Source organism: Heteronotia binoei, chromosome 1 (assembly GCF_032191835.1).
Source record: "Heteronotia binoei isolate CCM8104 ecotype False Entrance Well chromosome 1, APGP_CSIRO_Hbin_v1, whole genome shotgun sequence".
Taxonomy (NCBI): domain Eukaryota; kingdom Metazoa; phylum Chordata; class Lepidosauria; order Squamata; family Gekkonidae; genus Heteronotia; species Heteronotia binoei.
Window position 1 is genome coordinate 262493714 of NC_083223.1, and position 25150 is coordinate 262518863.

At 47.0% G+C, this 25150-nt stretch overlaps 2 protein-coding genes across 2 annotated transcripts in view; one reads left to right on the forward strand and one right to left on the reverse strand.

Moving 5' to 3' along the window:
* The first annotated feature begins 385 nt into the window (after positions 1-385).
* Positions 386-21077, forward strand: LOC132581142 (vomeronasal type-2 receptor 26-like). Its single transcript, XM_060252287.1, has 7 exons — positions 386-531; positions 3899-4190; positions 9796-10342; positions 12990-13083; positions 14997-15204; positions 17472-17595; positions 20182-21077. The coding sequence occupies exons 1-7, from the start codon at positions 386-388 to the stop codon at positions 21075-21077; spliced, it is 2307 nt and encodes a 768-aa protein (XP_060108270.1).
* A 1111-nt stretch (positions 21078-22188) lies between these two features.
* Positions 22189-25150, reverse strand: part of LOC132581218 (NACHT, LRR and PYD domains-containing protein 12-like) — a 37391-nt gene continuing 34429 nt past the window's right edge. The window contains exon 11 of the mRNA XM_060252411.1: positions 22189-22472. Within this exon, the coding sequence (XP_060108394.1) occupies positions 22385-22472 (88 nt within the window). The 3' untranslated portion in view covers positions 22189-22384. The remainder of the gene's footprint in view (positions 22473-25150) is intronic.

The following is a 25150-nucleotide window of genomic DNA, read 5'->3' on the forward strand; positions in this document are numbered from 1 at the left end:
TTTCCACTTTAGTCACTTCCTTTGAATCTCCCTTCTTTTTATTTTCTTCTTACCCATCCTGTTCAAAAATGGTTATTTCCCCTCTAGGTTTCCTCTCTTTGCATTTCAGATACTTAAAATTCTGTGGACTTGTTAGTATGAACTTGGTCATTTTATACCAGAATATTTTAATATATTGTAAAAGATAGCTCAAGGTAAATTATTATTGTATGTTCCTTAAATGATTTTTTTTTTTACTTTACAAGATCAACTTATTTCCTCTAGATAGTATCAGAACACTAATTTGCCCCAGTAATATTCTTCCAAACTAAGGGTGATGCTACTGTTTGCATGGATTCTAATTGTACTGCTGTTCCCTGAAGCTGTTGGGTTGCCACAATGGTCCATGTGTACCCTCAATGGGTACCCCCATCAAGGACACTACAAGGAAGGAGACAGGATTATCGGGGGCTTCCTTCCCTTGACCAAGCCCCCCACCCTTCAATATGACAACTTCAGAAACCCTCCACATCTTGTCAAGAGAGATCAGAGGTGGGTGTCTCCCCTTTTCTTACTCAAGGACACGTTTTTGGGTTTTTTACATTTTCTTTTTTAATTAAACTTTTAAAAATGATATACAACAAGTGCAGTCAAATATTCGCAAAATTCAACCCTTTAGATCCCCCTTCCCCCAGACAAAAACCTATAATAACACAGCAATACCATTATCCTAGGATCAGTTTCAGACAGGGGAAGTTCAAGAGGTAGATACAACAGCAAGACAATGTGATCAAAATAAAAAGCTGCATAATAAACTCCCTACACTGTTCATAGAACACACACTGACAGTTTTTTTTTTCATTCTCTTTTTTTAATTAAACTTAAAAAAAGATATACAACAAGTGCAGTCAAATATTCACAAAATCGTAACCCTTTAACTCCCCCCTCCCACCAGACAAAAATCTATAATAGCACATTATACCATTATCCAAGGATCAGATTCAGACAGGCAAAGTTGCCCCAGAAAGAGAGTTCCACAGCTTATTGTTGGAACTCTCTGTCTGGGGCAGTGATGCTCTATATTCTGGGGCACAGTGGAAGGGCTTCTAGCCACACTGGTGGATCTCTTGATGGCACTTGGGTTTTTTTGGCTACTGTGTGACACAGAGTGTTGGACCGGATGGGTCACTGGCCAGATCCAACATGGCTTCTCTTATGTTCTTAAAGTTCAAGAAGTAGATACAATACGATCAACATAAAAAGCTGCAAAACAAACTCCCTACATAGAGAATACATACTGACATGTTCAAAAGAGGCTAACTTTATAGAATGCATGGAATGCACAAGGTGAACTAACTTTCCAGAAAAGGAGGTTGAAGGGGGGAAACAAACTAACTAACTAAAATATACACAATAAAGACAAAATGCAGTAAAAGAGTGTCACTGCAGAGTTCAAAAGAGCTTAGCTTATAGAATGCACGGGGTGAACTAACTTCCCAGAAAAGGAAGGTGAAGGGGAAAGGGGGGGGGGGACATATATACAATAAAGCCAAAATGCAATAGTAAAGGAGTGTCGCTGCTTTTAGAAAAATATCAGATTATGATAAAATTTGTTCTTTGGCAAAATGTCACAGTCAGAGAGGTATGTAACAATAGGAAACCACAGCTTCATGAAGGGTTTCTGAAGGACATGGCATTAGCCATTGGGTCACCAACATTTATCATTTATCTCAAGCTTTTACTATCAACTGATATCGAATCTTAAACCAAGCTGTGAGCAATCTGGGCCCAGCTGTACTAGGTGTCCTAACTGTATCAGGTGCAATCCTAAAAATTGCTTTTCTGGAAGGAAGCCCCACAGAATAGACCTGGGTTGAATTCTGAGCAGACTTGCTCAGGAGCTCACACACACAATTCTCTCTCTCTCCTTATAGGATTACTGTGATAATTATGTAAAATGCTTGGAAGACTGTGTTATGTAAATGCTAAGTATTATTAGTCATTCCATAATCTGTTCAGAGGCACTCAGCCTCTGAATCACAGAGCCAGGAGACAATCTCAGGGGAAGGTCTCAGCCTCTGTTGTTGGCCCTTCAGAGGAACTGGTTGAGGCCACTGTGTGAGGCAGAATGCTGAACTAGATGGACCCTCACTGCTCTGATCTGGCAGAGCTCTTCTTAATGTTCTTATGAGGGGAAGGCCTTGGCCTCTCTGCCCTGTTGTTGGCCCTCCAAAGGAACTGGTTAGGGCCACTGTGTGAGGCAGGATGCTGGACTACATAGACCCTCACTGCTCTGATCCAGCAGAGCTCTTCTTAATGTTCTTCTGAGGGGAAGGCCTTGGCCTCTCTGCCCTGTTGTTGGCGTTTCAGAGGAACTGGTTAGGGCCACTGTGTGAGACAGGATGCTAGACTAGAAGGGCTTCTGGTCTGATCCAGGAGTTTGATGTAGTGGTTAAGTGTGCAAACTCTTATCTGGGAGAACCGGGTTTGATTCCCCACTCCAACACTTGCACCTGCTAGCATGGCCTTGGGTTAGCCATAGCTATCACAGGAGTTGTCCTTGAAAGGGCAGCTGCTGTGAGAGCTCTCTCAGCCCCACCCACCTTACAGGGTGTCTGTTGTGGGGGGAGAAGATATAGGAGATTGTAAGCCGCTCTGAGTCTCTGTTTGAGAGAGAAGGGCGGGGTATAAATCTGCCATTTTCTTCCCCTTCTTAATGCAGACCCAAATAAAGGGCGTAGTCCTACAGCAGCCTCATATTTATTCCCTTCCAATTCTTCATTTTTATTGAATTATAACAAGAATATACAGCACATGCCGAATTATGCTCACAAGATACTAAACCCATAACCACACACACACTCCCAACAGAATCTAAGACAGAATTCATATAATACTTAGGACAGGGAGAAAGCCTTGCTCACTGTGACTTGGAGATACTTTTGTGTAAGGTTGCCAATCCCCAGGTGGGGGCAGGGGATCCCCCGGTTTGGAGGCCCTTCCCCCATTTCAGGGTCGTCAGAAAGCGGGGGGAGGGGAGGGAAATGTCTGCTGGGAACTGTGTTATTCCCTATAGAGATTTATTCCCATAGAAAATCATAGAGAATTGATCCACGGGTATCTGGGGCTCTGGGGGGGGCTGTTTTTGGGGGTAGAGGCACCAAATTTTCCGTATAGCATCTAGTGCCTCTCCCCAAGATACCCCCCAAGTTTCAAAAAGATTGGACCAGGGGGTCCAATTCTATGAGCCCCAAAAGAAGGTGCCCCTATCCTTCATGATTTCCTATGGAAGGAAGGCATTGAAAAGGTGTGCCGTCCCTTTAAATGTGAGGGCCAGAACTCCCTTTGGAGTTCAATTATGCTTGTCACAGCCTTGATCTTGGTTCCACCCCTAATGTCTCCTGGCCCCACCCCCAAAGTCTCCTGGCTCCACCCCCAAAGTCCCCAGATATTTCTTGAATTGGACTTGACAACCCTACCTTTGTGTAGTACTGCATTGGTAGTGTCTGGGGTTTAGGTTCTTCTGAGGGGAAGGCCTTGGCCTCTCTGCCCTGTTGTTGGCCCTCCAGAGGAACTGGTTGAGGCCACTGTGTGAGACAGGATGCTGGACTAGATGGACCCTCACTGCTCTGATCCAGCAGGGCTCTTCTGATGTTCTTTTGAGGGGAAGGCCTTGCCCGTGGCTTTAAACACATACTTAGGATATCTTTTTCATGTTGATTGACAGTGAGTCCGCTTGCAGAGAGGGTGGGATATAAATCTAAGGTATATAAATAAATGAATGAATCAAACCACCTTTGAAAACTGCATGACGAGTTGCTGTAAGTTGGCCGCTGCTTGAGGCCACTTTCCGCTACCATGTTCCACAAAAACAGCCGTTCTTTCGTTTCTGATACGTCCCTTTCTTTTCTCCTGCCAGTGTGGAGCTCAACAGTTATCTACACTTCCTAGTTTTTGTCCATGCTGTGGAGGAAATTAATCAAAGCCCACATCTCTTACCCAATGCATCCTTGGGATTCCACATCTACAACTCTGCTTTTAGTGATGAGACGGCACTGGGGGGGATTTGGGGGCTCCTTTCGGGAACGAGGGCAGTGGCGCCCAATTACGACTGTGGAGGAGGCAATAAGGTCACTGCCGTTGTCGAAGGGCCAGCCGACAGTCATTCGTTCGGGATAGCCACACTGCTGGCACCATACCGGTATCCACAAGTAAGAGATACTTTTCCTCTGTGTGTCTCGAGCTGCTCCTATGTGGAGATGATTCTCCTTGTTCCTCAGGCCATTGCAGAGAATTTGAAGTGGCAATAGAGCATCCACATACAGCAGGGGTGGCCAAACTGTGGCTCGGGAGCCACATGTGGCTCTTTCACACATATTGTGTGGCTCTTGAAGCCCCCACCGCCCCATCAGTCGACTTGGAGAAGGCATTTATCTCTTTAAATGCATTCTCCAAGCCAAGCCAGTTGGCGGCTTGGAGAATGCATTTAAAGTTGCTTTCTTTCTACCTATATCTCGCCCATCTATTTGCCTGCCTGCCTGCCTTCCTGTCTTGCAGCTCTCAAACATCTGACTTTTATTCTCTGTGGCTTTTACTTTAATCAAGCTTGGCCACCCCTGACATAGAGGTTTTCCCTGAACTTTCCTGGCCTCAGCTTTCCACAGCAGCTATTCCTCCCCCCACAGCTCTGGAGGGTCTTTAAAACATCTGTAATCACTGCCTTAAGCTGAACAGATGAAGCTGCCTTAGACTGAACCAGCCCCTTGGCCCATCAAGGTCAGTATTGTCTACTCTGACTGGCAGCCGCTCCCCAGGGTGTCAGGCAGAGAAAGGTCTTTCACATCACCTATTTCCTGGTCCTTTCAACTGGAGAGATGCCAGGGCTTGAACCTAGGCCTTCTACACGCCAAGCAGATGCTCCACTACTGAGCCACAGCCCCTCCCCAAATCAGCCTCTGCTTCCCTGTGCCAGGAGGCAACAGCAGAGCCTCGGCCTCTGTGCCCTGTTGTTGGCTCTCCAGAGGAACTAGTTGAGGCCACTGTGTAAGACAGGATGCTGGACAAGATGGACCCTCATTGGTCTGATCCAGCAGGGCTGATGTTCTTATGAGGGGAAGGTCTCAGCCTCTCTGCCCTGTTGTTGGCCCTCCAGAGGAACTGGTTGAGGCCACTGTGTGAGACAGGAGGCTGGACTAGATGGACCCTCACTGGTTTGATCCAGCAGGGCTCTTCTGATGTTCTTATGAGGGGAAGGCCTCAGCCTCTGTGCCGTGTTGTTGGTCCTCCAGAGGAACTAGTTGAGATCACTGTGTGAGAAAGGACGCTGGATTAGATGGACCACACTGGTCTGATCCAACAGGGCTCTTCTTATTTTCTCATGTTCAGGCTGCTTTCTAAACTTTTTAAGTGAGCCATAAAACATTTGGCGGGGGGGGGGGGGTTAGACTTGTCACCACTCTTGGGACCACACTAAATAGCCAATCTGAAGAAATGTTTTTTGATCGCAGGTGATGCTCACTGTGTGGGACGAGATGCTGGACTAGAGGGATCACTGGTCTGATCCAGCAGGGCTGTTAATGTTCTTATGAGGGGAAGGCCTCCGCCTCTCTGCCCTGTTTCAGGCCCTCCAGAGGAACTGGTTGGCCACTGTGTGAGACAGGATGCTGGACTAGATGGACCCTCACTGGTCTGATCCAGCAGGACTCTTCTTATGTTCTAGATTGCTAATCATCTATTAGCAATCATCTATTGAAACAATGCACCAGTGCCATGCCTTCTTTCTGTAAGAAAACCCAAGTTTCTATCCCTAATTACTGTGGAGTTATAAGAAGATTCTGTCTATTTGGTTATGCCGAAAAGAAAGGCAGAGAATGACAGTTGGGATATGGTGGTTCCTTCTGAATGGTTATAGGAAGTGACTGATTTTCTAAAGGACCAGTGGAAAGCAATTAAACAAAGTGGTTTGTTTGCTAATAAGGGAATATCTCCAAGTGGTGGCTCAGTGGTAGAGGGATGGTGGCTCAGTGGTAGAGCATCTGCTTGGTAAGCAGAAGGTCCCAGGTTCAATCCCTGGCATCTCCAATTAAAAAGGTCCAGGCAAATAGGTGTGAAAAACCTCAGCTTGAGACCCTGGAGAGCCGCTGCCAGTCTGAGTAGACAGTACTGACTTGATGGACCAAGGGTCTGATTCAGTATAAGGCAGCTTCATATGTTCAAGTGACTGAATTTCAGAAACGTTCAACAGCAATACAGCACAAATACTGTTGGAGGGTGTTTTGAGAAGAGGCACTGGATACTATGCTAGAAATTTGGTGCCTCTACCTCAAAAAAAACAAAAACAAAAAAACCCAGAGCCCCAGATACCCACAGATCAATTCTCCATTATATCCTATGGGAATCAAGGAATCAATCAATTCATAAATCGCTATAAGCTTACAGTAATTCTTATTTATTATTACATTAGATTTATATCCCATCTTCTCTGCAAATGGACTCAGGGCAAATGACGAGGTGCTAGTGCAAGGAAGTTTCCAATTAAGAAGAAGAAGAAGAAGATATTGGATTTATATCCCGCCCTCCACTCCAAAGAGTCTCAAAGCGGCTCACAATCTCCTTTACCTTCCTCCCCCACAACAGTCACCCTGTGAGGTGGGTGGGGCTGGAGAGGGCTCTCCCAGCAGCTGCCCTTTCAAGGACAACCTCTGCCAGAGCTATGGCTGACCCAAGGCCATGCCAGCAGGTGCAAGTGGAGGAGTGGGGAATCAAACCCGGTTCTCCCAGATAATTACACTTAGGCCCTGTTCAGACGCACAGTATAATCAGATGTTGCTGCTGTTTCCTTCTGGATTTAAAGTGGCTGATCAGACAGCAACATCTGCCTCCCGGTATTAACTTGTGGTAGGCCCCCCAATCCTTCTCGGGACCGGATTATTTTGTTACCTGCTCCTTTGCGGTGTTTTTTGAGTTCTCCGGTTTCACCTCGTAGTTTTCTCTGTCTGGATAGTTCTGCTGCGATATTAACCAACTTCCGGATGTCTGAAGGCTGTCCCAGAGCAAAAGGAGCCTCAGACATCTGGTTTACAGTCACCATTTTTTTCTACTGCTTAGAAATATGTGCATAACCACATAATGTTTTAACCTATGCACATATGCGCATAATGCGCACATGCGCATAATAGTGGAAGCAGAAGACGGTTTCACTGCGGAGTGATTCGAATTGCAGTATGACAGTCTGATCGATAATATCCGAAACAAAAAACAGAACTGGGTCAGTTTAACATGGACTCAACACACTGTGTGAACAGGGCCTTAAAGTCCACAAAAACTACTTTGGTGGGGAGGGCGGGATATAAATAAAATAAAATAAATAAATAAATTTAAATGATGGTGAGTAGGTGTCCCGGTGCACCTTCAATGTGGATAGCGTATTCTGCACATTTCAATCATCCGACATCTTCCTCAAGGAAGGGTATTTGGACAGTCCACCATAAACATTCAGTTATGCTTTTCAACAGAGTATCCAGCACAATGTCCTTTCAATGGAGAAAAGCTCTCTATAAAGCTTACAGCGATTTATGAATTTTTATGCTGCTTATATGACTTGTATCTCACAAGTTCACGTAGTACCTTAGGAATTTGTTATAAATTGATTGGAAATGGATTTTGAATTGTATTAGTAATTGGTCATGGATCTTATATTGGTTTCACCTCCAGGTGGGACCTGGGAATCTCTCAGAACTCTCCAAAGTATGGAAATGTCCCCCTAGCTACTTTGAAGGCATTGCATCCCACTGAGGTCCCTGCCCTCCCCAGACTTCTTCCCCAAATCTTCAGGAGTTTCCCAGTCTGGAGCTGGCAACCCTACCACCCCTATCCCGTCAGTGACCAGGAGACCTGGCAATCCTAATTTGTCATCTGAAAACCAACACAGGGGGAAAGAGTTAATCCCTTTGCTATGGCCCCCATCAAAATCCCCCATGATTACCTCCCTATAGCCTATGTTTTCATGTTGTTTTGCATACACAAATACTTGTACCATGAGGGGCACTGTATCTGGGGCACTGGTGGTGCTTGGGGGGCCAACCATGGGAGGACCTCTAGAGTTCTGGCCCCCTGGTGGACTTCCTGATGGCACCTGGGTTCTGGCCACTGTGTGACACAGAGTGTTGGACTGGATGGGCCATTGGCCTGATCCAACATGGCTTCTCTTATGTTCTTATTCTTATGTTCTTGTAGGGCAACAGTGTAATCCAGTGCAACCCAGAAACACACCCCTGCACTGATAACCAAATAATGCACCCCTGGAATATGATATTGCAACGTAACCCTAGAATATTAATATGACACAGCAATGCCCATTTGAATAGGAATGGTCCTTCTCGCTCATAAGAGAGGCAAATCCGGTTCAATCTAGGCCCTAAACAGGTTGGAATGATGTCAAGTCTGGTTCACATACTGGGCAAAGCTATAAAAATCCCTTCACTCCTCTTGGCAACCTTTCAAGTGCTGTTCTCAAAACATAAAAACAATATAAGGGATACAAGAGCCCTTGCAACACAAACAAATGGTCTGTATATATGTTCCGCTATTTCTCAGAAATCTATCACTTTTGGTGAGCTTCAAAGGAACCAGCGTTGGCCACAACAGAGCCATAAAGTCATCTGGCCAGTGTAATTTTAAAAATTCCTCTTTTGGGGTATGGGCGTATGACAACCTGATCTCTGATTGGATACTCAACATATGACAACCTGATTTTCCATTGGTGTGACACTCTGCTTCCCCATTGGGCAATTGAATCGCTAGATGTGATGTAACTGACCCTAGAAAACAGGCAACCCTACCTGTCAGGATTAGATTTTTCCACCCTCCCCTCCATCCAGGAATTTTCCCTCCTCCCATTCTCCCTGGCATCCTTCCCTCCCTCCATCCCTTCCTGCCTTCACCCACCCCACCCCCCTTTCTCAAGAGAAATCTCTCTCCAGAGGCCTCGTGTTTCCTCTGACTGAGCCTACCCTGCAAGGATTAGGTAATTGTATAAATTCCCCCCCTCCTACCTATTCAGCTAAGCTCTGTTTCCTCTTGCATTCTTGAAAATTATTTGAATGGGATATAACTATTTGAAAATCATTTCCTATAATAAAATCCATGATTTAACCAAAGGATTTTCAGTGGTCTATCTCTGTAATCATTGACAGAGATCCTGGCTCACCTCACCTCTCGTAGGCCTACCATTTTGAGCTAAGAAAATATTAATATTCCCTAATAAAAAGTTGGCTGAGGTGGTAACAACAGTGGGAGGGCCTCTGGAGTTCTGGCCCCGCTGGTGACCTCCTGATGGCACCTGTGTTTGGCTACTGTGTGACACAGAGTATTGAACTGGAAAGGCCATTGGCGTGATCCAACATAGCTTCACTTATGTTCTTATGTCTGGGGCAGTGATGATGCTCTGTATTCTTGGTGCTTGTGGGACAACAGTGGGAGGGCTTTTGGAGTTCTGGCCCCACTGATGGACCTCCTGATGGCACTTGGATTTTTGGCCACTGTGTGACACAGTGTGTTGGACTGGATGGGCCATTGGCCTGATCCAACATGGCTTCTCTTATGTTCTTATGTCTGGGGCAGTGATGATGCTCTGTATTCTTGGTGCTGGGGGCAACAGTGGAAGGGCCTCTAGAGTTCTAGGCCTGCTGGTGGGCCTCCAGGGTTTTGGCCACGGTGTGACGCAGAGCGTTGGATCGGTTGGGCCGTTAGGTTGATCCAACATGGCTTCTCTTGTGTTCTTACGAGGCTGAACTCTTGCTTTCTTGTTCCCTGTAGCTCAGCTATGGGCTCCTGAACCCAGCCCTTCGCCCTAAAGCTCTGTTCCCTGCATTGTATGGGATGGTCCCAAGCGAAGAGTCCCTCCTCACAGGGATCGCCCGACTGATCCAGCATTTCAACTGGCACTGGGTGGGACTGATTGCTTCAGATGACGACCAAGGGGAAAGGGCTGTGCAGACTCTCGCCGGGGAGATCAGCAAGGGAGGGGGCTGCATTGCGTTCACTTGGATGCTTCAGAAATACACCTCTTACCGCGGTGAGAAGCACAAACATCTCCTGGACGTCTTCCAGAAATCTTCAGCCAATGTGACAGTTCTCTATGGAACAAAAGGCTACGTTGAAGCATTCAGGATACAGATATATTGGTTCAGAGTCCAGCTTAAAGGGCAAGTGTGGATCCTCACGGCCCAGGAAGAATTCTTGTCACAAGTCAAATACTCTTCTCTCCAGATCTTCCATGGATCGTTGCTCTTTGTGGGACATAAGCGGGAGATTCCGGGATTCAGACGTTTCCTCCAGAGAATTAAACCTCGGCACTACCCAGGTGGCATCTTTTAAAAAATTACTTTTAAGGGAGGGTGTGGATAGAGTTGCCAACCTCCAGGGGGAGCTGGAGACCACCCAGCTGATCCCCAGACTACGCTTGGGGCGCTTTAGCTTGGAGAAATGTCCACCGAAGGGTGACATGGTAGAGGTTTACAAGATTGTGCATGGGACAGAGAAGGTAGAGAAAGAAGTACTTTTCTCCCTTTCTCACAATACAAGAACTTGTGGGCACTCCATGAAATTGCTGAGCAGTCAGGTTAGAATGGATAAAAGGAAGTCCTTCTTCACCCAAAGGGTGATTAACACATGGAATTCACTGCCATGGGAGGTGGCAGCGGCTACAAGCATAGACAGCTTCAAGAGGGGGATTGGATAAACATATGGAGCGGAGGTCCATCAATGGCTATTAGCCACAGTGTATTATTGGGACTCTCTGTCTAGGGCAAGTGATACTCTGAATCCTTGCTGCTTGGGAGGGGCAATAGTGCAAGGATTTCTAGTGTCCTGGCCCCACTGATGGACCTCCTGATGGAACCTGGGAGGATGGAGGGTTTGGCTGCTGTGTGACACAGAGTGTTGGACTGGATGGGCCATTGGCCTGATCCAACATGGCTTCCCTTATGTTCTTATGGATTGCTTATTTGTTAATTATATTTATTTATTTAAAACATGTATTCCACTTCTTCTGAGAAAGTGGCTGCTTCACAAGGTGGACTGTGAAACATTCCACCCTACAAGGTCCCTCCACTACCTAAATGCCACCTTTCTAGGTTGCATCCTCTAATCTCCAGGTATTTCCAAACTCGGAGTTGGCGGCCCCATGTGGAGAAATGCATCTGTCTAGCAAGTATTTTTAAACTGTTTGTGCCTCGGTAGTTGCTTGCATGGGTCTGTAAAGTGCAATTAGGTTGCAGCCAACTGATGGCGTCCCCAGCCAGGGCAAGGCAGAAGCAGACATGGTTTGCCATGGCTTTCCTATGCAAAGTCTTCCTTGGTGGTCTCCCATCCAAGTACTGACCCTGCTTAGCTTCCAATGTATATTGACCCCAGCCAGGGGCTTTCAAGACAAGGGAGAAGCAGATGTGGTTTGCCATGGCCTTCCTATACAGAGTCTTCCTTGGTGGTCTCTCATCCAAGTGCCAGTCCTGCATAGCTTCCAATGTATATTGACAGCAGCCATGGACTTTCAAGACAAGGGCGAAGCAGAGATGGTTTGCCATGGCATTCTTCTGCAGAGTCTTCCTTGGTGGTCTCTCATCCAAGTGCCAACCCTGTTTACCTTACAATGCATAATGACTCCAGCCAGGGACTTTCAAGACAAGGGGGAAGCAGAGGTGGTTTGCCATGGCCTTCCTCTGCAGAGTCTTCCTTGGTGGTCTCCCATCCAAGTACTGACCCTGCTTAGCTTCCAGTGTATATTGACGCCAGCCAGGGGCTTTCAAGGCAAGTGAGAAGCAGAGGTGGTGGTTTGTCATGGCCTTCCTCAGCAGAGGCCTTCTTGGTGGTCTCTCATCCAAGTGCTGACCCTGCTTAGCTTCCAATGTATAATGACCCCAGCAGGGGCATTCAAGGCAGAAGCAGAGGTGGTAGTTTGTCATGGCCTTCCTCTGCAGCATTCTTCCTTGGTGGTCTCCCTTCCAAGCTTAGCTTCGGAGATCCAATGCAACTGGGTCATACCATGCTAGGGTTGCCAAGTCCAATTTAAGAAATGTCTGGGGACTTTGGGGGTGGAGCCAGGAGACACTGAGGTGGAGCCAAGATCAAGGCTGTGACAAGCATAACTGAACTCCAAAGGGAGTCCTGGCCATCACATTTAAAGGGATGGCACACCTTTTCAATTCCTTCCTTCCATAGGAAATAATGAAGGAGAGGGGCATCTTCTTTGGGGGCTAATAGAATTGAACCCCCTGGGCCAATCTTTTTGAAACTTGGGGGATATTTTGGGGAGAGGCACTAGATGCGGTACTGAAAATCTGGTGCCTCTACCTCAAAAAACAGCCCCCCCAGAGCCCCAGATACCCTTGGATCAATTCTCCATTATTTTCTATGGGAATAAATCTCCATAGGGAATAACAGAGTTCCCAGCAGACATTTCCCTCCCCTCCCCCTGCTTTCTGATGACTCTGAAGCGGGGGGAGGGCCTCCAAACCGGGGGATCCCCTGCCCCCACCTGGGGATTGGCAACCCTATACCATGCCACCTTCCCTACCTCCTGACAGATACCAGTTTACAGAGCTTTTTTTTTGTAGCAGGAACCTCTTTGCATATTAGGCCACACCCCCTGATGTAGCCAATCCTTCAAGAGCTTACAGGGCTCTTCTTACAGGGCCTACTGTAAGCTTTTGGAGGACTGGCTATATCAAGGGTGTGTGGCCTAATATGCAGAGGAGTTCCTGCTACAAAAAAAGCCCTGCCAGTTTATTATGTTTTAACTTCTGCTTATTTTCTACTGTCTATATGCCAACCTCTCCCCACCCACCCCCCCCCCCGCCCACAGGTGACAGGCACATGGAGCAGTTATGGAAGCAAGTCCACGACTGCTCTTGGCACTACGTATCCTGGCAGCCGCAGTGTACAGGTGAAGAGAATCTTACCAGCGGCACATTTTTCAGAGACTCTTATTTCTCTCCAACCTGGGGTTACAGCATATACAATGCAGTGCATGCCGTTGCTCGCGCTCTCCATGCCGCGCTCTCACGACGGCCCCTGGGCAATGCAAGGGGCATCCAATCGTGGCAGGTACCGCCTTCTTGTCTTACAAAGAGACACCAGAAAGAGCCAGAGCCTTGCTGTATCTCCCTTGAGTCGCCTTTGTATCGTTATATGCAGGGCGTTTTTGGTAGCAGAATCTCCTTTGCCTATTAGGCCGCACCCCTTGATGTAGCCAATCCTCCTGCAGCTTACAGGAGGCCCTGTTGTAAGGGCCCTGTAAGCTCTTGGAGGATTGGCTACATCAGGGGTATGTGGCCTGATATGCAAAGGAGTTCCTGCTACACAAAAAGCCCTGGTTATATGACATATACACACACAGAAGTGCTAGAAATAATGCTACCAGGTTGAATAGCCTTTTGATGGTAGAGGACCACTTCTGGCATCCTTCTGTAATATTTGCTTTCTTTGCAAACATATAAGCATAATGTCAACAGAGGTAAAAGAGGTATGCCCACAGGAAAGCTGCTATTCCACATCAGAAATACGGTTGCCAGCTCTGGGTTGGGAAATACCTGGAGATTTGGGGATGGAACCTGGGGAGGGTGGGGTTTGGGGAGGGCAGGACCTTAGCAGGGTAGATCAGGGGTGTCAAAAGCATTTGTTATAAGAGCTGCATCTGACATAAATGAGACCTTGTTGGGCCAGGCCATGTGTGTACGTATTTAAGATTAGGTAGCAGAGATATCAATTTTATAAAGGGCACAGACAAACACAATTAAATGTTAAATGTTAACATGCTTAAAATATTAAGACTTGTTGGTATTAAAGGTGCTTTCTTTGTATCTCTCCCATGGGATCCAGGGAACTGGAAAAAAAGAAGCTCTGGCTCTTTCCTTCCTTCCCCAGGGGACCAGGAGGGGGAGGAGCCTCAGCCAATAGAAGAAAGAGAGGCTTGGCTCAGTGACTCTGCTGTATGATTGAGAGAGCCTGGCAAAGCAAGCACTTCCTCCCCCCTTCCTCTCCAAGGGAGGAGCCTCAGTTAATGGAGAAAACAGAGGTTTGCTCTGTAGTTCCTGTGCGATTGAGCAAGCTTGGCAAAGCAAGTTGTTATGCAGAAGGAACCAAGAGAGAGGGAGAAGGAAGCAGATGACAGCCAGTTGCTCAGGGGCCTGATAGGAGCCATCTGAGGGACTGATTTGGCCCCTGGGCCGCATGTTTGACACCCCTGCCATAGAGTCTCTCCTCCAAAGTAGCCATTTTCTCCAGGCTGCTGATCTTGGTCATCTGGAGATCAGTTGCAATAGCAGGACATCTCATGCTATTTCCGGGAGGGTCGCAAACAACCTACTCACAATCCTAGAAAGACCTTTTTCATAGGGCAGCCATGTTGGTCTACAGGAAAACAGCAAGACTGCAATCTGCTAGCACAAACTTGGTGGCCAAATGGTGGCCAAACTTGCTTAATGCAAGAGACACATAGAATAAATGTCAGATGTTCGAGAGCCTCAAGACATGAACATCAGTTGTTTGAGAGAAGGAAGGAAGGAAGGAAAATAGATGGGGGAGGAAGAGGTGGAAAGAAAGCAACTTTAAGTGCATTTTCCCAGCCACTGGCTGGCTTGGCTCGAAGAAGTGATTTAAAGGAACAAATACCTTTCCTTTCGGACAGTGGATTCTGTGGCACTGTACCCTATTGAGGTCTCTGTTCTCCCCAGGCTCCACCCCCAAACCGCCAAGAGTTTCCCAACCTGGATCTGACAACCCCACCCCCGCATCCCTCAGTGGTTGCTGGGGGGGATGTGGTGCTGACAACCCTACAGTGTGACACAGTGGTTAGAGTGTTGGACTAGGATTGGGGACACTTGGGTTCAAAACTCGCTCTGTAACCCTTGTTCTAAGCCATTTTGGGTCTTGGAGGTGTGGGAGTGGGAAGGGAAATGAGGTATAGAAATACAATAAACAAATAAATATGCATTTCAGCTTCTCTCTTTCTTGACAAGCGTGCGGTTTACGAACCCAGCAGGAGAGGAGGTGTTCTTTGACAAAAACGGAGACATAGCGGCTGGCTACGACATTTTCAACTGGATCCTTTCCTCTGAGAAAATCCTGTCTAAGGTCCCCATTGGATCTTTTCGGCCCCAAGCTCCTTCGGGACAGGAGCTCATCATTAACGAGAGGGCAATCCAGTGGTATGGCAAATTTGAACAGGTGACAAGTGAATTGTTTAGGGTTTCCAAGTATCACCTTGGTTCTAGCGGGGGATCAATGGCACAATGACATCACCCGGAAGTGACGTCAGTGCACCCGGCACATCATGCCACGGACGCTCTAGCATTCTGGGTAAAAACTCTCTGGTGCCATAAAGTTTTAACTCAAATGCTAGAGCGTCCTGGGCGCAATGTGCCCAGCACGATGATGTCACTTTTGGGTGATGTCGTTGTGCTGGGCATGTGTGATGACAGAGCTCTTTAGGGGCGGGGATTCCCCCGGCAGCATGCTCTATGCTGGATGGCTGGGGACCCCCAAGCCTAGGGGAAACCCACCCCTGGCAGGAGCTTGGTAACCCTAGGGTTCTGTACTCTTCTGGTGGTGGTGGTAAGGAGAGCAAAGCTTCAAAATTCTCAGCAATTTTTGCTGAGAATTTTGAAGCTTTGCTCTTTGAAAACTGCATAATGGCATTTTGAAGCCTGTAGAAGCTTTGGGTGAAACAGGGAATCACGTACAACCCTGTCGCGTTTCCTTCTTGCCTTGCTGCAATTTATCATCCCACCCTTCTTCTTGGAAGTAAAATTGGAGCATTGGACTCTGTCTGAGAATTGACTTCTACACCACAGCCCGGACCTTCAATCTGGAGAAATTGGCATAGCACGCACGTTCAGGATTATGGGTGCAGGCGTGGTCAGTGTTCTGTCACTTTAAATGTGATTAATTTCACTCTTTTGTATGAATGTATTTCTATGTCTTTAAGGATTGTTAAGTATTGTGATTTCTTTGAGGCTGGTTTTCTCGGAGGCCTGTGCACCCTTCCCCCTGCCCCACCTGGGGATTGGCAACCCTAGATACTCGGAGAAATGGGATTCCTCCCATAATTCCTTGTTGGTCCTCGCACAAATCATTGTCGTCATCAGGCCTCATTTTGGGCAGGAGCTCACAGGAATAGAGCTCCAGAACCTCTAAATGTTATTGTGCTTTTTCTTTTTTACCTTACCCCCCCCCCCCCCCAAAAAAAATACTTGCTTCTGGGCTCCACTATCCAACCCGCCTGTGAGAATTTTGCTAAACTCTAAGCTTTGACAAACTTTCTAATATTTCCCCGCACAAAAAATGGGAAAATAACCAACACATGTAAAGCAGACAGATGGAAATCTTCATCATGCCACTGCGACCACGTAGGAGAAAGCAATTTTAAAAGTATGATGGGAGTAAGGTTTTATTATGACTGTTATAATTCAAGAAGCATTTTAAGGTAGATACTAAGCTGATATAATTTAGTACACCTTCCAGTGATGTCAGGGGTGCGTGACATATGCCACGCACCCCTGTTGTGTTAATGAGCTGCGGCATCTATTTTTCTACGAAATGAGCCCTGATCATCGTTTTTGCCTTTGGTGGTGGTCTTTTTTAACTGGATGAAAGACTGCAGGTTGTCCAAGCAATCTTCCCTTTGGCTGGTTGTTGTAGATTTTCTGGGCTGTGTGACTGTGGTCTTGGCATTGTGAGATCTGATGTTTCGCCAGGGGTAGGGCCTTCTCGGTGGCAGCACCAGGAATGTGGAATGCCCTCCCAGAGGCTATAAGGGCCCTGCAGGATCTTTCTATGTTCCGCAGGGCCTGCAAGACAGAACTGTTCCGACAGGCATTTAACATCTGACCCGGGAGAAGACTGCCACCCCACATCTCTAAAGAGCTATGATTACTATCTGATCACCATCAGGAAAAGAATCCGCCTATATTAAAGACAGCACCATAGAATGTTTTTTAGAATGTTTTAATTGTAATTGTATTTTATTGGTTTTTAAATTATAAATGTAAATATCTAAATTGACTGTTAGCCGCCCTGAGTCCACTTGTGGAGAGGGCGAGATAGAAATTTAATGTAAATAAATAAATAAAAATACCTGTGTCTGGCATCCTCAGAGGTGTAACCCAGAAAACTGGAGCTCTCTCTGGGTCAAATTGAGAAGATAGTAGGCAGGTAATTTATATCTACGCAGGCAGGTGGGGTAAGGCTGAGTCATTATCCTGTGGGAGCTTCCTGGGCTATGACATGTTAATGGAGGAGCTTACCTGAGGGGTTCTTTTGTATATGGAGTGGCTATTGAAATTCTAATTTTATCTGTAGTGCTGTTGTAATCTTCCCTTCCCTCTCAGGTTTTAGACTGTACTTCACCTATGCTAGTTAGAAAAATGGCTCTGGAGGTAACATCAGATCCAGACTTCTAGGCCAGAAGCTAACCCTACCCTCCTCATCCTCAGCACCCCTATTCAGTATGCAGTGAAAGTTGTCGTCCTGGATACCGAAAGAAAAACCGCAGAGGGGAGCCAGCTTGCTGCTTCGACTGTGTGCCCTGCACAGAGGGAGAGATTTCCAACCAAATCAGTAAGTTCATACTGTTTCCTCTATTTACCATCTCAAAATGAGCTACTCAGTTACTTTCCTGCATCCAATCAGGGCCTCTGAGGTCCTAAGCTTCTGAAGGGCTGCCTTCTCCCACAGAAACCTAACCAGTCACTGTGTTCTCCCAGGGTCCAAGGCACAGCCAGTGGCTACAAGACAGGAACTTCGCAGGGCTTTTTTTGTAGCAGGAACTCCTTTGCATTAGGCCACACCCCCTTAATGTCGCCAATCCTGCAAGAGCTTACAGTGGGTCCTGTAAGAAGAGTCCTGTAAGCTCTTGGAGGATTGGCGACTACCAGGGGTGGAATCCTATCAGAAGGTCCTTTGCATATTAGGCCACACCTGCCTGATGTAGCCAATCCTCCAAGAGCTTACAAAAAAGAGCCTTGTAAGCTCTTGGAGGATTGGCTACATCAGAGGTGTGTGGCCTAATATGCAAAGGAACTCCTGCTAGAATTCCACCCCTGGTGACCACAGGGGGGTGTAGCCTACTATGCAAAGGAGTTCCTGCTACAAAAAAAAAGCCGAGTCAGGAAGCATTTTCTATAGCAGCTGCCGAACTTTCAGCTGTCCCTCCAAGGGAAGTCCACTGTGCATCCACTATAACAGTGTTATAGCCCACACTTGTTAGTGTTAGAAGAGGGCTTTAGATGCTTCCAATTGCCTAGCATTGCTAGCTGTAGATTGAAAACCCACCTGGATACATTATAATAAGCATTATACCCCACTGAAGTCTCTCCCCAAGCCCCGCCTTCCTCAGGCCCCAACCCTGAAATCTGCAGATATTTGCCAACTCGGAGCTGGCAACCAGTGTTCCCTCTAAGCTGAGTTAGTGCGAGCTAGCTCAGTTTTTTAGCCTCCAGCTCACACATTTTTGTCTTGGCTTAGGAAAGATGCCCCCCAAGTAGGGTTGCCATCCGTCCCGATATATCGGGACCGTCACCGTTGTGGACCTTCTTGTCCCGACATCCCGACAAGACCCAATTTTGTCCCGATTTGCACCATGCAAAGCGCTTTGAACACTGACTGAAATGCTAAACTACAGCCCCCAGCAGCCTTTTCGCACCGCTCTTGGGCTTCTCGACACAGCCCCGCCCCCTCCACCCCATTCAGCGGCTTTTTTGGAGGAGCAGAAAGCCCGGCAACAGCAGCCGGCGAAATGCTTGCTTCTTCTACGCATGTGCCAAAGCCAGGAGGAGGGGGAGGATGAGGACAACTAAGGAGAGTTCGGCTCATTTTCTCCCCCCGCCCCTCCCACTTCAAAAACGGCATTTGAGGTAGCAGCAGCAGTGGCGGCGGCGGGAGCTGCGGCTGCAGTGGCGGCAGCGGCGCGTGCTCTTCAGGCAGTTTGAGAGGAGGCGCGAGACCCCCTTTAGAACATCGCGGGGGAGCAACCGTGGCGCGCGCCTCAGGTAAACAAATTAATGGTCACCAAACTGCCTTCCCGTTACTTTCTGGGCAACGCAGTGTGGAGTTGGGGTGGGGTGTCCCGACGAGGTCCCAGCTAGATATGGCAACCCTACCCCCAAGCAAACTAATTTAAGCAGTAGCTCACAGTTTTCATGCCAGTAGCTCATGAAGTAGAATCTTTGCTCACAAGACTCCACAGCTTAGAGGGAACGTTGCTGGTAACCCTGGTGAAATGCCATTGGGGGGGTCCCCCACCCTCCAAAGCAGCCATTTTCTCTAGTGAAACTGACCTTGGTCTCCCAAAGATCCACTGAAATAGCAAGGGGGATCTCCAGGCGCCACCTGGAGGTTGAACTGGTGCCTTTTGGGTCTAGCTGCCCTGACCTAAGCAGGGTCAGCCATGACTTTCTCCCCAGTAGGAAGGGACCAAAAGCAGCTTACAAGATGCCAGGTCCAATTCAAGAAATATCTGGGGACTTTGGGGGTGGAGCCAGGATGTGACAAGCATAATTGAACTCCAAAGGGAGTTCTGGCTATCACATTGAAAGGGACCGCGCATCAATCTGGTGTAGTGGTTAAGTGCGTGGACTCTTACCTGGGAGAATCAGGTTTGATTCCCCCCTCCTCCACTTGCAGCTACTGGAATGGCCTTGGGTTAGCCATAGCTCTGGCAGAGGTTGTCCTTGAAAGGGCAGCTGCTGTGAGAGCCCTCTCAGCCCCACGCACCTCACAGGGTATTCTGTTGCGGGGGAGAAGATAAAGGAGACTGTAAACTGCTCTGAGACTCTGCTTCAGAGAGAAGGGCAGGGTATTAATCTGTGGTCGTCTTCTTCTTTTTCTTTATCCAACCTTCATCAGCCAAAAATGAATAGTTCGGCTTCTCATGGCTTTTTGCACAAATTCTTAGGCAGAGCTACACATTTATGGTTCCGTTCGTTTATTGTAATTAGCCATTGGCTGTTACAAATCTACAAAAATCTCAAGAAAAAGGAAAGTAAACTAGAAATTAAAACATATGAAGCATTGTGTAAGGTATAGTACATCCCGTTCTGGGACTAACGTTCCATCATTTTGTTGCTGGTGTATGTTTCTCAAAACATGCTTTACAATCACTACCACATTTTTTATATATACTAATGCCACGATTCACATTTTCAGACATGGAAAGCTGTTTGCGGTGTTCAGAAGACCGGTACCCGAATGAGGAAAGGGACAAATGTCTGCCCAAAGTTATCACATTCCTGGCCTATGAAGAACCATTGGGGCTAACCTTGGCATCGCTGGCCGTCTCTTTCTCTGTCCTCACCACCTGTGTTCTGGTGATATTCATCAAGCACTGCAACACTCCTATTGTCAAAGCCAACAACCGCGACCTCAGCTACATCCTCCTCATCTCGCTCCTCATCTGTTTTCTCTGCTCCTTTATATTCATCGGCTGCCCTAGAAAAGGCACCTGCCAGCTACGGCAAACCATCTTCGGGGTTGCTTTTGCAGTGGCCATCTCTTCCATATTGGCTAAAACCATAACTGTGGTTTTGGCCTTCAAGGGCACTGAGATGGGCTACAGACTGAGGATCTGCCTAAAACCTAGGATATCCAACTCTATTGTCCTTTTTGGGGGCCTCATTCAAGTTGTTCTTTGTTCTGTCTGGCTGGGAACATCTCCCCCTTTCCCAGAAAATAACACCCAGTCAGAAGTCGACCAGATCATGGTCCAGTGTAATGAAGGATCGGTGGGTATTTTCTATGGTGTCCTGGGCTACCTGGGTCTTTTGGCCATTATCAGCTTCACAGTTGCCTTCCTGGCCAGGAAGTTGCCAGATACTTTCAACGAAGCCAAGCACATCACTTTCAGCATGGTCATCTTTTGTTGTGTCTGGATCTCCTTCATCCCCGCATACCTCAGCTCTCAAGGGAAGACGGCTGTTGCCGTGGAGATCTTCTCCATTTTGGCTTCCAGTGCTGGGATTCTGGCCTGTATCTTTACTCCAAAGGTCTTTGTTATCTTGGTGAGGCCAGACAGGAACACCAAGAAATTTCTGAGGCGGAAATAAAATCCTTTCAATCTAATCTGAGGGGACTTCTTATTTTAGCTGGAACTCTCAACACAGGGCAGGTTTGCCAACTCCAGGTTGGAAAATACCTGGAGAGTTGGTGGAGGAGTCTGAGGGGGGAGGGTTTGGGGAAGGGAGTAACTTCATTGGGGTCTAATCTTGGTTGTTTCATTGCTTTAGTGATAATTTCAGCAAGGCTTTTGGCCTACACATTGTTGTTCACACACACACACTCACACATACTTTACTTGAAAAAAACACACAATGCCAGGCAAACGTTTTGTGTTTATCCCAAGGGTCCCGGCCACAGCTTCACAAAGCTGCATCACACTGTGGAACTTTGTGAATGAAGGAAAGCATGTTTGTCAAAGTAATTGCTTTTTTGGCTGCCTTTTCCCTCTTATACACGATCGTACTATCCAGGTTACAGAGATCAGTTCCTGGAGAAAAAGGCTGCTCTAGAAGGTGGACCAGATAGCACTTATACCCTACTGAGGTCCCTCCCCTCCCCTCCCCAAACCCCACCCTTCCCAGACTCCACCTCCCCAAAATCTCAAGAAATTTCCCGACCCAGAGTTGACAGCCCTCCTGCACCCTCTCTAAATCACCCCTCTAGTCCCTTCCCTGGAGCCTTTCAACCTGTGCTCTTTGTCATGGAAACAAGCGCGCTTTTAATTCATTTATTAAAATAATTGTCCCTCGCCTTTCCTGTTGGCTCAAGGCAGCTAAGCGTGGCTGGTCTTAAAGACTAAAGGGAAGAGACAATCTCACCTTTCCCTCATTTCTCTGGAATAGAAAGTCAGTTTGGAAGAGCTGAGGAAGCAGCATTTTTTTATTGTCTGTGAAGAACGGCTGCTTGGAAACACGGCTTGCATAATATGTGGCTGCTTGGCTTGGAACCTTCTAGAGCAGGGGTGGCCAAACTTGCTTAACGTAAGAGCCACACAGAATAAATGTCAGATGTTTGAGAGCCGCAAGACATGGAGGGAGGGAGGGAAAAAAGCAAATAGATGGAGGATAGGGAGGGAGAGGTGGAAAGAAAGCAACTTTACATGCCTTCTCCAAGCCAGCCAACAGGACAGTGGGGGCTTTGAGAGCCACAGTTTGGGAACCCCTGTTCTAGAGACTTTCGTTCAGTTTATAATTCCTAAAGTTCTTTGAATGCATCACTGGATCCACTTGGCTGGGCCAACACAAGTACTCCTCTTGTATCCAGCATATTTAGATAGTCCACTCCCAAACGTATTGGTCATTCCTTTCTTGCTTTTGCCAATAACTACTAGGAAGAGAGGGCCCACGATCACGCTCTAAAAGTCAATCTTTAAACCTTCTCGGACACTTTCAAGTTGTTTCAGGTATCCTTCCGCCTCTGAAGAGAACTGATTTAAACTCAACCTAGGAGAAGAACCAAAGAGAAAACTTGTCAAAGTGTATTATCATCCAATGAAATTGATTGGCAGGAGGTCTGAGGCTTTTCTGCATTCGCATTTTCCGTGCTTGTGTAGTGCTATTGTTTCAGGGATTTTCCTGCTCCACGCGTGTTTTACTCCCTCTACTGGTCAGTTTGATATTACACAGCTTTATCTCCAGCATATTTCCCTGATGATTTAAACTACAGATTTTTATACTGGAGGTAAACTGATGTAATATTGAATCAGCCACTAGAGGGAGCAAAACACATGGACAATGGGGCAGGGACCCAGAAGCAACAGGAACACACAAGAACGCAAAATGAGAAAGTGGGAAAGCCCAGACAAAAGGTGAGAAAGAGCAGCATGAGATGCGCCTGGTTATAACCATTTATCATTTCATGTTCTGATCTCATACCAGGAATGCTGCAAACATAGGAAGCTGTCTAACAGCACATCAGATAATTGATCTGCTTAACTCAGAATTGTCTGCTCTGATTGGCAGCAGCTCTCCAGAGCCTCAAGTGGAGAAAGGTCTTCTCCAATACCTGCTGCATGAGATCCTTATGAACATATGAAGCTGCCTTCTACTGAATCAGACCCTCGGTCCATCAAAGTCAGCATTGTCTACACAGACTGGCTCTCCAAGGTCTCAAGCTGAGGTTTTTCATGCCTACTTGCCTGGACCCTTTTTAGTTGGAGATGCCAGGGATTGAACCTGGGACCTTCTGCTTACCAAGCAGATGCTCTATCACTAAGCCACTGTCCCTCCTCTAATCCCCTTATCTGCCTTTCGACATAGCAAAATTTATTGAATTGCATTTTTATTTCCTTAATTTCTAGCCTGCCAAACTATGATAACAGGGCAATCCTTGGAGCAATCACGCCCTTCTAAGTCCACTGAAGTCAATGAGCTTAGAAGGGCGTAACTCTTCTTTGGATTGCGCTGTCTGTTATCTCAAAGCCGCCGCCTCTAATATGCAGTTTTATCTTAACTAGTTCGGACCTTCAACAGTAACTAAACAATGCAAGTGGTTCTGTGTCATGCTACAAACTTTAAGCCACTTCCAGTTTCCCTGATGACAAATCCAAAATATTTGAAAGTTTCATTCCTGGAAGAACACCAAGTTATACAAAAGTGAGTGCATGCACCCAAATATTCTTCATTTAGATCAGGGGTGTAACACATGGCCCAGGGGCTGAATTAGGCCCCCGGAGAGCTCCTATCAGGCCCCCGAGCAACTCACTTTTCCCTCTCTTGCTTCCTTCTGCATCACTTGTTTTGCCAGGCTTGCTCAATTGCACAGGAGCTACAGAGCAAAGCTCCTCCCTTGGGGAGGAAGTGAGGGGAGGAGAGCTAGCTTTGCCAGGCTCTCTCAGTTGCACAGCAGAGCTACTCAGCCAAGCCTCTCTTCCTTCTGTTGGCTGAGGCTCCGCAAGCCAGTGAGGTGGATTAGGTTGAATGTGTGTGTTTGTTTGTGTCCTTTATAACATCTGTATCTCCCCTACCTGGAAGCACATTTTATGACACACATGGCCTGACCTGACAAGGTGAAGATCCAGCCCTCATAGCAAATGAGTTTGACACCCCTGATATAGATCGCATGGTCAGGACCAGCAATCATCAAACAGTCAAAGGTCTTTTCTGCATTCTCATTTTACTTTCTGCTAAGTTCCTGTCTCTTCAAAGTTTCCCCCCCTATTCTGCATGTGTTCTGCTCCCTCTAGTGGTCGATTTGATATCACATATCTTTATTTCTGCAGTTTTAAATTGCAGCGGGATAGGCTGGAAATAATACCCAGTCGACCACTGGAGGGAGCAATACAGATGGAGAACTGGAAGACAAAACCACAAAGATTGATTCCCATAGAGTATAATGCAGAACTGATCCACGGGTATCTGAGGCTCTGGGGGGGGGCTATTTTTTAGGTAGATGCACCAAATTTGCAGCATAGCATCCAGGAACTCTCCTCAAAACACCCTCCAAATTTCAAAAAGTTTGGACCAGGGAGTCCAATTCTATGAGCCCCAAAATAAGGTGCCCTTATCCTTCATTATTTCCAGTGGAAGGAAGGAATTTAAAAGCCATGTGGTCCCTTTAAATGTGATGACGAGACCAGAACTCCCTTTGTAGTTTAATCATGCTTGTCACACCCTTGTTCCTGGCTCCACCCCCAATGTCTCCTGGTTCCACCCCCAAAGTCCCCAGATATTTCTTGAATTGGACCTGGCAACCCTACCTAATTCCCAGACACATGCACAACACAATTCAGAGCGGAACTGCAGCACGTGAAGAGAAGGAGCTCAAACCTCTCCCTCTGCCTGCTCCAATTTCCTGACCTGAAAGAGTCTCAGAGAGCCACGGGGGAAATATATGCACAGTCCTCAGTTGTCAAGTCCAGGTCAGATCTGCAAATCGCTGGGAATTCTCAGTTTGAAGTAGAAGAAGAAGATATTGGATTTATATCCCGCCCTTCACTTTGAGTCTCAGAGCAGCTCACAATCTCCTTTATCTTCCTCCCCCACAACAGACACCCTGTGAGGTGGGTGGGGCTGAGAGAACAATCCCAGAAGCTGCCTTATCAAGGACAACTCTTGTGAGAGCTATGTGAGACCTAGCTTTGAGAGCTATGGCTGACCTAGCAGGTGCAAGGAGTAGGGAA